Source organism: Corvus cornix, chromosome 18 (genome assembly GCF_000738735.6).
Source record: "Corvus cornix cornix isolate S_Up_H32 chromosome 18, ASM73873v5, whole genome shotgun sequence".
In the NCBI taxonomy this organism is placed as follows: Eukaryota; Metazoa; Chordata; class Aves; order Passeriformes; family Corvidae; genus Corvus; species Corvus cornix.
The window spans coordinates 8107912-8119362 of NC_046347.1; the positions used below are offsets into that span (position 1 = coordinate 8107912).

At 40.8% G+C, this 11451-nt stretch overlaps 1 protein-coding gene across 1 annotated transcript; it reads right to left on the reverse strand.

Moving 5' to 3' along the window:
* Positions 1-102: 102 nt before the first annotated feature.
* UTP6 (UTP6 small subunit processome component) lies at positions 103-10489 on the reverse strand. The gene is made up of 19 exons (XM_010407562.2): positions 10316-10489; positions 10145-10229; positions 9696-9737; positions 9520-9612; positions 9329-9376; positions 8465-8528; positions 7915-8033; positions 7345-7422; positions 6840-6921; positions 5765-5846; positions 4947-5128; positions 4229-4308; positions 3464-3541; positions 3141-3320; positions 2275-2355; positions 1453-1562; positions 1303-1369; positions 947-1019; positions 103-374 (listed from the first exon to the last, which is right to left on the reverse strand). Exons 1-19 carry the CDS (start codon positions 10405-10407, stop codon positions 217-219), a joined length of 1794 nt encoding a protein of 597 aa, XP_010405864.2. The 5' UTR covers positions 10408-10489; the 3' UTR covers positions 103-216.
* Between the last annotated feature and the right edge of the window lie 962 nt (positions 10490-11451).

Below are 11451 nucleotides of genomic sequence, written 5' to 3' on the forward strand. Positions count from 1 at the left end.
GGAAGTCTTGATGAAAACACCCTCAGAGGTTCTCTGACTGCACTTGAACCTGCCCCTGGCAGAATCAACACTAGAAATTACTGCAACAGAGAAGATGATTCTTTTTTGTCACATAAAATGTGAAGAATGTAAACTTTAATAAAATCCAGGAACATATTTACCTTTGTACAAAGAAGTGAAAAAATGCAGAGTCATGTTATAACTATGTCTAGTTTTTCATAAATGTCCAGTTTGCAATAAAGTGTATTTAGAAACAAAATCTTCCACCAGGTCTCCCTGCAACATCTTCATAGCTCGCCAGTGAATGCTCCCACAGTTTTGTGGTTTGCCTTTGGGATGACTTAGCTCCTCCTTGATATAATCCAGCCAGAGGTCTTTAAAAAAAAAATGGAAGTTCTGGTTAGATTTTGACTAGATATTACTTAACAGACCAAGCCTAATACCAAGCCTAACTAGAAACTCTCTTTTTCTAAGTGTCTTGATATTAATGCAGTAAGGTTTACTTTGTGAAACTACAATCTCTGCACCTTGAGGAGCAAAACCCCGGGTTCTATTCCCAGCTGGAATAGTCATGTCTTCAGAAATAATCCAACAATAACGGAGCTGTGTACTTTCTTAAAAGGAATATTGCAGAAATCTTGATTATAAATATATAGCTCCATACTGTTCATAAATCCAAATTAGAAGTGATACACATCTCTTATGCCAGCATCAGAATCTGATTTGCTCCTAGTTGTGCTGAAGCCATCCCACTGCCAATGACGCTGGGCTGACAGTGGAGGGTCTCTGCAGTGTCCTACACTTAACAGCACAGAAGAAATAAGCTCCACTCTGAATGACGGCAAGCACACAAGGGCAGAACAAACAGTTACCTTTTGAAATGGATGGAAATAAAAGAGGCAGCAGTGAATGAATGAATAAATAATAAAAAATAGAATCCCTTTACCAGTATTTGTTGAACCAAACTCCCTCAAGGCACGTTCATAGTATTCTCTCAGATGAAGCATTTTGCAGGATTCCTAACAAAGGAAGGTATTAAAAGGCCATTTATTTTGTACAGAAGTGAATCTGCAGTGTGATTAGATTCTGACAAAGGAAGAGAGTCATGGCAATTACATGCACACACTGCTGAAGATTTAGTTACCATGGAACTTGGGTTTGTATCACATCCTGTGAATCAGCTGCAGAGAACAAACATGAACTGACCACAGACTAACATCACTACTCTGCTTCCTATTTAAACCCCAAGTTAGAACTGTATTTTACAAATACAAGGCACTAATTGGATAGTCAACAACTTACTTGCTCCTTTTCTATTTGGATCATCTTCCTGAAGAAGTCAAGTGAAAATGGATGATTTTCACACAGGCTGAAATAAAGTAAGTGACTTTAGACTTAAGGACTTTTAACATATACTCTAGAACAATCAAGTTTGAAGGTTTTAACTTTTACCTGGTAAAGAGTCTTTTAACTTTCTTATAACCACCATTTCTGTAAGTCCAGTCAAGATACATTTCTTTCATAGTCACAGATTCAGCAGGTGTTGTGGCATGCAAGGATCTCTGCAAGTTTAAAAGGAAAAAAAACCAAAACAAACAGAAAAAAAACCTATCACATAACCTATAATTAAATGGCCCAATTAGTGCTTCTTCCTAGTTAGGTATCTGAGAGATGGAGATCTCGTAAGTCTAAAATACATTTCTCCTCCAGTATTCCATACAGCTGGAACTGGCATTTCCATAAACCCATTCATGCAGAGGGTTTCACAATACTCTACAAACAGCTGTCAAGCTTCCACCTGAAATATATGTTCTATGTTGTAGATGGGAGGGAAAAAAACCACAGTGTAAAATGCCAGGCAAAGAGGAAACGTTTTGCCCTATGCTACTGAGGAAATACATAGTGAGATTAAAGTCCTGGTTCTGATCTTGACTTTTCTGTAACAAGACTGATGTTTTCACACAGATTGGAAAATTCTCTTTTCCATGTTCAGATAGGTATCTGAAAACAGAGCAAAAATTCTAGACCAGAAAGTAGGAGTCCATCATTGGTTGTGCTTACAAACATCCATATGCCTCAGAAGCATGGGAATGACATTTGTGCCTGTAAGTCTATGTCCAACTGGTTTTTTTAGCAAACACAGTTTTGCTTGAAATGCTTTGATATCAATACATCCATGAAGGAACTTCATTATAAAGCATTTATTGCATGTTCCATCCACATTGTTCCATTTTTATTTACAGACATAAAAGTAGATTTTGATTAGCCGAGTACCTCGTAGAGAGCTTCTGTGTCCTCCTTGCTCTTTTTGCCCTCACTCCATTCCACCCAGAGGGTCCACAATGGCAAAGTACCCTACAAGGTCAGCAAACACATCAAATGACTGAAATACAGTGATACTGATTTACAGAAACAGACAGCAATAAGCCATCAGGTTCTGTATTACCTGCCATAAAAAATACCCTTTAGACACAGCTCTTGGAAAGACAACTTTGAACTGAAATCACTTCTCATTTCCTTCCTAACTTACAGGACAAATCATCCTTAGCTGGACAGCCGTGTTGCAAGGGATGAGAACCAAGTTTTGCATCACTGAGCATTGAAGTACACAAAGGTGACTTCCAAGAACAAGAAGGAAAGAAACCTTCCTCTTTCTTCACTCATTGTGTCCGGGGTTTGAAATGGAACAGAGTAGGAGAGCACACATCTAATCAAGGCTGAAATACCACACAGGCAAATGGTGTTATCAGGACAGTGAAGAAGGGGAAGCACATTTTTCCTTAAAACACAAATACCAGCTCACTGCTAGGAGAACATGCAAAGTGTCACCTGTAAGCATTCAAACTTTAAACATGTGAATTTTAAGTGAATTGACAATTCCCTAATACTCAGGAGTGCAATCTGCATGTGAAACATCAAGTTCTTATTTCTGACCTTAAAAATGGTTAAGGACTGTAAATGCCTTGTAAACAAAAAACAACAAAAAATCACACCAAAACGAACAACAAACAAACAAAACTAAACAAAAAACCCACACAAACAAAAAAACCAAACCAAAACAAAAAAACCCCTAACAACCAATCATCAGAGGTTTCTGGCCCAAGACTAATGCATGCCAAGTCCATTAAAGCAGCACAGACCTTAGATTTCACATGTTTAATGGCTTCTTCAAAACACTGGGTCACATCATCCCTCTTCAGCTGGATCAGCACCTGCAGCCTCATCTGCCACATTTCCACAGACTGGCTGAAGTGGCTGGTTGCAGCTTCTGCCACCTCCACAGCCTTCTCAGAGAGGTTGGAGTCCAGCAACAGCTGAAGCTACAATACAGCAGACACAGCTTTGTTAAAAAGCAGGGCTCTGAACCAATATTGTCCCTCTGTGTCTACTCAAAATGGCAAAGACAGGCACACAAACAATGCAGGAAAGTCTCAGCATTTATTTCTTCTGTATCCGTTCTTACCCAGTGCTTATAGAGAGCTTCTAGCAGCAAACTGGACTCATGGGCTTTGCTGAACACATTCAGTGTCCTCTCCAACCTCTAGAACCAACAGAGAAGAAAAATCCCAGCATTTCAAGAAGCCCACTGGATTGTGTCATGTCATCTAAATACACATTATGTGTCTAATGTTTTAGGTACCTGCAAACATTCCAAGATCAAGTGGAAATCTGAATATTTACTTCTATTCCTTAAGGAGCAAAGAACAACACTGCATTGTTCTTTTAGTGTAATGCTAGGGAACCAAGCTGCACAGGATAATTAGTTAATTGAGTCATACCTAAGCAGAGATGCATAATTAAATTACCCACATGCCAGCACCAAACTTTGCTCAGACTTATTTGCAAAAGTCATTTTAATTCACCCTCTTCTTTGAACAAGCACAGGTTTGAAGAACCTGTCAGTGAACTTGTAAGATCCCTTTCAACCCAAGACATTCTATGATTCCATGACTAACCAGTCTGCAGTCTTAGCTTTCATCCAAAGAGGTCACTGCACTTTACTGGCAAGACTGATTTATGCCCAGGTTAATCATGTTCAGGCAGGCCACCTGTGAGCGTGGCAGTAACAGTGATCCCCCTAGATGGACACTGAATATTTTTAATGATGGCCACAGGTAAGTATTTTTTGATAAAATGTCAAAATATATTTGCTTCTTGTCTGAGGTATTACAGAAGTCAGTAAAAATAGGGATGATTTGTTTAGTATTATTTCCTAATAAACTTTTACCTTTTGCTTTAATTCTTCACTGTTGGTTTTTCTGTCATACCTCTCTAAGCAAAAAGTGATGTAGCATTTCCACATGTCCTCTGTAGAAGCAAAGGTATAATATCACACTTTACAGAACCACAAGAATAAGCACAAATATTTGTGTTTAAGAAATACAAAGATACAAATGATACAAAGTGTTAATGCTAGCTTTGTTTTAAAATGTTGTATTACAAAAGAGGCACTAAATTTATAACATTAACATTTTTAAATGGCTCCCCAGTCCAAGCCGCAGGCAGTAGCTCTCTATAAAGAGCATCAAGCTCTTAGTTCAGCTGAGACTTTTAAAGATCCCTTGCAATCCAAACTATTCTATGGCTTTAAAGGCTATACAGGAGCAAGTTTGAGACCACTCCACAAATAGCCCCTCAACAACCTCTTTTCAGAGTAAGGACAATGCCAGATGTTGAAGCTGGATATCCACTGCACTGGCAATTCAAAACCATTACTTACAGCTAACCAGCAATATACTCGCACTTTCAATTAAGCAGCTCCTTCAAGAGCATAAATGCATTGGAAAATAACCCAAATAACACATAAAATAGATCCCAAGAGGTAGCATCTAAAAACTGCTTGCCTTCTCTTAGGTATGGTAGAGCCTGCCATCACCTTCTTCAAGACTTTTACAAGCTACTCAAGTACCAGAAATAAATGTTAAAATGCAGGCAGAACATTTCACCTGTTGGGACTGCTCTCACAGCTTCGTCAAAGACTGCACAGCACCGTTCCTCTCTCTGGGCCATTTCTGAGACTTTCTTCTGTTTTGTGGTGTGTTCTGTGGGCTGCAGGGACCCCAGCTCCAGCTCCCGGCGGGCCATGTAGTCCCATGTCAGGGGATCATCAGCATATCTGGTTTGCAAACTAAACACAACAGGCTTGTAACAGCCCACAGTCACCATTCTTCATCTCCAGGTATGTTTAAGAAGGTTGTTATATTGGTATAGAAATGTAGTTAATTGCTAAGTAACCAAATGCTGGAGAAAAAACCGTTTTACCTTTCCACAAGAGAAAGACAAAATATTAGCTTTTAAAAAAATCCTATTTAATATGGATATTTTCCAGAAATAAAATGACCCAGACATTAACAGGGAGCTGTTAAGAGAGATCTTTCTTTTGAGAGGAACAACTGGAGAAATAAAAGACGCAAAATCCCTATGAAAGTACACTAGGAAAATCCACAGTTCCTGCAGTGAATTTACAGAAACTAAGTGCAGTAATTATTCAGTGACAACTGTATTTTATCTAAACTTTTCTTAGTAGCTTTTTAAAGCCCTTTCTGAAGTTAGATACAAGTATCCTTTTCTAAAGATCATGCTTGCCTTATCTTTTGTTTTTCTTAAACGACTTTACATAAGTCTTAACACTATTTCCCTAGAGGAACAGCCTTCAGTTCTTAAAATCCTGTCAATCCACTATAAATCAGAGACATTATGAGAACATGTTTCTTAATAACCAAACCAAAATAAAATAAAAATACAACATAAAGCCACAACTCACTTCTCAAGGATTTCTTTTTGCAAATCTTGGGTAAAATCAAAGAGCTTTGCAATAGAGAGCACAGCCAGCTGGAACTCAACACCTACATTTCAAGAGGAGAAAAAACTATGGAGTATTTGCTAAATTCCTCAACATATTGCATCAATTGCACTTTCCATTTCTGTAGCTTGATTTCACTTGCAAATTTAATCAGCACCTCCTCTACTCCCTCACTTGACTCTGCCATGAAAACACAAAATGCTCCACACTCAGGACAGATCTCTCCAAAGCTGCACAAAATACATGTCCATGAATTGTGTCTATCTTGTATCTCCATAACTTACCTTTGAAAATGCCAAGTGACATGACTTGACATATTCAGATCATTGTGAACCCCCATCAGCTATTACTCACACCCTACTATTCTTAAGTGCTTACAAATCATTCGTATGCTTATTTTTTCCAGTATTTCTCCAGCAAATTAAATTAAGCCAAATCTTTCTGAAATTTCCTCGAATGTCCTTTTTCCCCACCTATTTTCAATGTTCATTATTGTATTTTGCCCAGTCTTCTAAAATACGTCCCTCTATCATGATTTCTCAAAGATATCTGCTACTAGTTTGCAGTTATTTTACCCAATTCTCTCAATAAAATAGCTGAGTTTTATCAAGCCTGCTTAATTTAAAATAATTTAATCTGGTTTATTATTAGTCTGAATTCTTACTTCTTTGCCACTAGTGTTAGCTGATCAGTTGTGATCTAATGTTCAGCAAAGTAAGAAAGGTGTGTAATTCTGAAGTGTCCTTTGTTTTTCTTTTTTAATCAAGTTTTGAGACTGTAACCCAGCACTAAGCCTCTTCAGCCCTAAAGCCATTGTGCTGGAAGAGATGTCAGCCTGCAGGAAAGACATGGAATCAGAACTACCAGCACCATTAATTTATACTCTGCATTATATAGGTTCTCCTGAAGAAACGGTGTATTTGAAAAAAGGCTCTTAGTGTGTGCATTGAAGCTAAGTCTATCAGCATTGCCTACTGCAGAACTGAATTAAAGATTACAATTTTTTCATGAATAAGTACAAGAAATGTTCATTCACCTTTAATTTTCTGAGAAGCATCCCTATAGACTATGCGAGCCATTTCCCCATTGAGAATTTCTTCAGAGTAATTGAATTCCCCCTGAAATATCAAGCATATCATTGAAGAAATTATTGTCCTTTCTCAGCCAACATTTTTGCAAACAGGGAAAGAAAAATCGGAAGATATTAATGTTTTTCTTCATGCAAGTCTATTTTTATGTAATTTGCACAAGTCAACTATAAAGAAATGAGATAGGAAGTTTGACTATTTACTTTCCAGAAATTACTGTTAATTTTAAGACTGGGGAATGTAATAAAAGATTTTACAAAGGCAAAGAAAAAACAGATGTATGAAGTATTTGAGCTGAGTATCAGCAAATACTTGAAAAGCTCCACACAGGTGCAGGACAGGAACAAAAACTTTTCTAAGCCACTGTCAAATTAACCATTAATTCAAAACTGTGAAATTCAACATGTAATACACAAGCAGACAATATCTTGTAAGTAAGTTTAGTTGACCTACCAGATCCATCTTTGCTTGTTCAAATTCTTTCTTCTCCTTCCTCTGTTTCTCAGCATGCATAAGCTCCATTCTGAAATACTGCAAGAGTGACAACAAAATGAAATTACTGTGGGGATAAATCATAAAAATTTAAGTCCACAAACAGGGTAAAACAAGCTCTGAGGAGCTACAAATAAGGACTTTGCCACATCCCACATATGTCCTAGAGCCTTGGTTTTTGAAGGCTTGTGCACCTACCACTATCTGCCCTGTGTATTTGCTCAGAAATTTCCAACAGGTAGCAGTGACCATTTTTTAGTCATTCTTTAAACCTTAACTTGCCCCCAAAGAAAACCAAGTTCCTCAACAAAGACTGGGGATGCCAGACTGAGCCTGACAACTATGTTCTGGCAGAGCTTAACAGCACCTTAGAAAGGAATTTTGGGGTTGGTTTTATTAATATTTTTGACATTTTCCTGCTGATGGAAAAACAAGTTTTTCCAGTTGTGTCAGACGGATCTGGGAAACATGCTGAACGGATTTGCTCTGATTGATCAAGTAAGTGGTCATAGAAGAAAAACAGGAACTCACTTCTTGATAAAGTTTGGGGCAGTCTGGATGGAAGCGCAAAGCACGAAGGAACAAGTGCCTGGCACTTTCTGATGACAGTCGTGTCTCCATTTCCCACTTTGCTGCCATAATCCACAGTGCTGCAACAGGTGACACAAATAAAATTATTTAACCTCTCAACATGAGCTCAGCACCAGTATAAGACTGATTATCTCCCATGCAAAACTGTAAAGCAGACAGGCAGATCCAGGAAGTTTAATCGGGTCTACAGATCTAATGATGTCTTCAAAAGCCAAAAAGCAGTCATGAGCATTCAACATCTCTCACTTCTGATACATCTACTGAGTCCCCAGACCACCTGGGAATTGGTCATTCTGACCTGCTTCACATTCTTCCCATTGCTCAGCAGAACCCCTGTCAGAGCCCTCCTCTCTGAAGCAGCAGCAAGGCAAAGAACAGAGAGTAGGAACTTCAGCCCAACAGCTTGAACCGAGATCTACAAGAACTTAAACCAACACCATACAATCTATGCTGAGGCATTTATTCAGCACTCACCATTTATTTTATTTACCTGGTTTATTGGAATGAATGGCCAGCATGGTAGAAAACACCTTACTGAGTTGATGTTTTGCATTCTGTAAAAGAAGTAGTTTTGTTTCACCCACTCTGGTACTGAATTGAACCCCCAGCACCAAAGTTTCAGTAGGAAAGGTTACTAGCCGTAGTACAATTGCTCTGAAAAAGATGCTTCTCTGCTACTGTATCTTCAGTAGAAAGTTTCTCATATTTACTCAAGAGTGACCAGCATTTAAATGTCACCAGATTAGGGTAGCATGGCTAACTCAACTTTTCTGAACTACACAGCAAACGCAAATGTTGCCTAAGTCCCAAACCCATTGTCTCACTGCCCCTTTCTGAGATACAGATTGTATTTTCTTTTGGCCACCTTCACTGCCATGCAAGGTCACCTTCTTCAGTACAGAAATGACAGCACTTGAATGCTTGTAATAACATGAAGCCTTGCACAGGTAAGTTTATCAAGTACAGAACCGCCAGAATTAGACTTTCCAGGATAGCCACGACAATAAATATTTGGAACAGAATCACAATTCACAGACAAGTGAGTCACTCACTCCAGAGAAGGTATAGCCAATATTATGGCTCTCACAAACCAACTGGTACACCAGATTTAATGCAGTTAGCCTCACCTTTGCCCCTGCAAGCACCAAATGTCATACTAATTCATTCTCAAACTCTACATTTACATACATCAGTGAAAATCCCAAGCACCTCCAACAATACTATCAAAATTATGTCAGTATTACAGCATGTAGCAGTTAAGTTTGTACCCCTATCTTTAAATCAAGTTTCAGATGTGTGAGTAAGCACCAATCCAGCATCTCAACCTGGTTAAGATCAGGATTTGAAAACTCACCCACTGCTTGCAAAATGCAACATGCGAAAGCCACAGCTGGACATCATCCTGTTGGAAATCAAAAGAAGAAGAGAATCAATCTCACAATGTACAAAATCATTTGTACATTGACAAGCAAACAACACACTCTTGGTACAATGACCTGGTGTACAGAAAAAAAGAATTCTGAATCTCAGTACAAATAAACTTACTTTCCATTTCCCTGTAGCTCGGTTGAACAGGCTGTGGACTCTATGCAGAATAGAGTGCTCAATTTCATCCTTCTTAAATGGATATCCAATGCGCTAAGAGGAAAAAAAAACTAATTTTATTGCAATAGAAAATTTGGCATAAAGTATTTTGTACTCTTAATAAGTGACAAACTTACTGCTCTTCTTTTCTTGATCAGTTCCAGCAGATTAACTTCATACTAGAAAAAGAAACATTTAAAAGCAAATAATGAGGCATCTAACAGTAAGGCAAAAAAAACCCCAAATCAAGTTTGTTATAGATGATCAGGTGAACAATAAACATTACAGTCAGGAACACATAAGCCATAATGGGGGGGGTCTATATCCCTGGAGAGACAAGAAATTACAGGAAGAGGTCACAACACGAGAGAAGCCGGACCCCAAACTCAGGCACCAACTCCTGCCTATGCTTCCTGCTCTGGTGCCAACAACCGCTCACAGATGAACGACCAGGTGAGGAGGAGTCTCCGTTTTCTGACCTGTTTGCAACGTGGGTAACTACAAAACTAGCCGGGTCTAACTGAGCTGGGTCTGCATCAAGAGCTGCCTCGCGAGCTGCCTCGCTCTGCCTCTCAGTGAAGCCTACCTGGATGTAATTAATGAAATCCTCCTTCCGCAGCGCTCTCCGCTGGATTTTGTACTCTAGAGCCGAGGCTTTCCTCAGGACGGCCCTGTGGGAACGGGAGATCAGCGCCCGGAGCGCTCCTGGCCGCACCACGTGCGCTCACCCACCGGCCCCGGCCCCGGCCCCGCTCACCGGATCTCTTTGCGTGTGAAGAGCCCGACCCGCTCCAGCTGCTCGAGCTCCGGGACGCGGTCCTCCAGCCGCTGCTCGATGCGCTCCGCCATGACCGCGGGGGTTCCGGTGTGTCCGGCCCGGCACGACGCGGCACGGCACGGCCCGGCCCGGCACGGCCGCCGCCGCTGCCGCCGCCGCTTCCGCCCGCTGCCCTCGCCGCTTCCGCGGCCGCTGCGCCGCTCTGCCGCCCCCTGCCCGGCTGGCGGGGCCAGAGCCGCAGAGTCTGTATAGACTCGATCGGGTTGGAAGGGACCTCTGGAGATCGCCCAGTCCAACCCCCCTGCCCAGGTAGGGTCGCCTGCAGCAGGGGACACAGACGTGGGTTTGGAATGTCTCCAGAGAGGGAGACTCCATGATCTCCCTGGACAGCTGTTCCAGTGCTCTGCCACCCTCCACGGAAAGAAATCCTTCCTCATGTTGAGGTGGAACTTTTTGTGTTTTAGTTTATGACCATTGCTCCTCGTCCTGTCGCTGGGCATCACCTAAAAGAGTCTGGAACCATCCTCTTGGCACCAGCCGTGGAGCTAAACACGATGGCATTCACCAGGGTCAGTGATGGGACACCAGCCTGGAACTGCTCCAGCACTTTGCTTCTTGGGTGGGATTCCTCCAAGACAAATGGCTCTTTGTCACTCACATGGTACTGTCCTTCTTTCCACCTTCCAGATTTTTAAGAAAAAATCGTCTACTGTGAGGGTGGTGAGATACTGGCACCAGAGAACATGTGAATTCCCTATCCCTGGAAGTGTTCAAGACCAGATTGGACAGGGCTTGCAGTAACCCAGTCTAGTGGAAGGTGTCCCTGCCCATGGCAGAGGGTTGGCACTAGATGATCATTAAGGCCCGTTCCAACCCAAAACATTCCATGAGTCTATGATTCTGAGAAAATTAACAATATAACCAGGCAACAGTAAATTTTTGTTTCTGAACTTAGAGATGTTCCAGAAAATAAAAACTGAAATGGGAAATAATTTATTGAGAGAATTGCTTAAATGCATATTATCCACAGCAGTATCTGCTGCTTATGCTTTGAGTTGTCACTGCTGTCACTGAGCTGGTCAGCCACAGAGCCAACCCCACCTCTAAACCTACCC

Coding starts and splice junctions, on each gene's coding strand:
- UTP6 (XM_010407562.2), bottom strand. CDS start 10,407: ATGGCGGAGCGCATCGAGCAGCGGCTGGAGGACCGCGTCCCGGAGCTC. Junction 5,129..5,764: donor CAAAAAGAAATCCTTGAGAA/GTGAGTTGTGGC, acceptor TGTTGTGTTTAG/TTTGCAAACCAGATATGCTG. Junction 1,020..1,302: donor TCCAAATAGAAAAGGAGCAA/GTAAGTTGTTGA, acceptor TTCCTTTGTTAG/GAATCCTGCAAAATGCTTCA.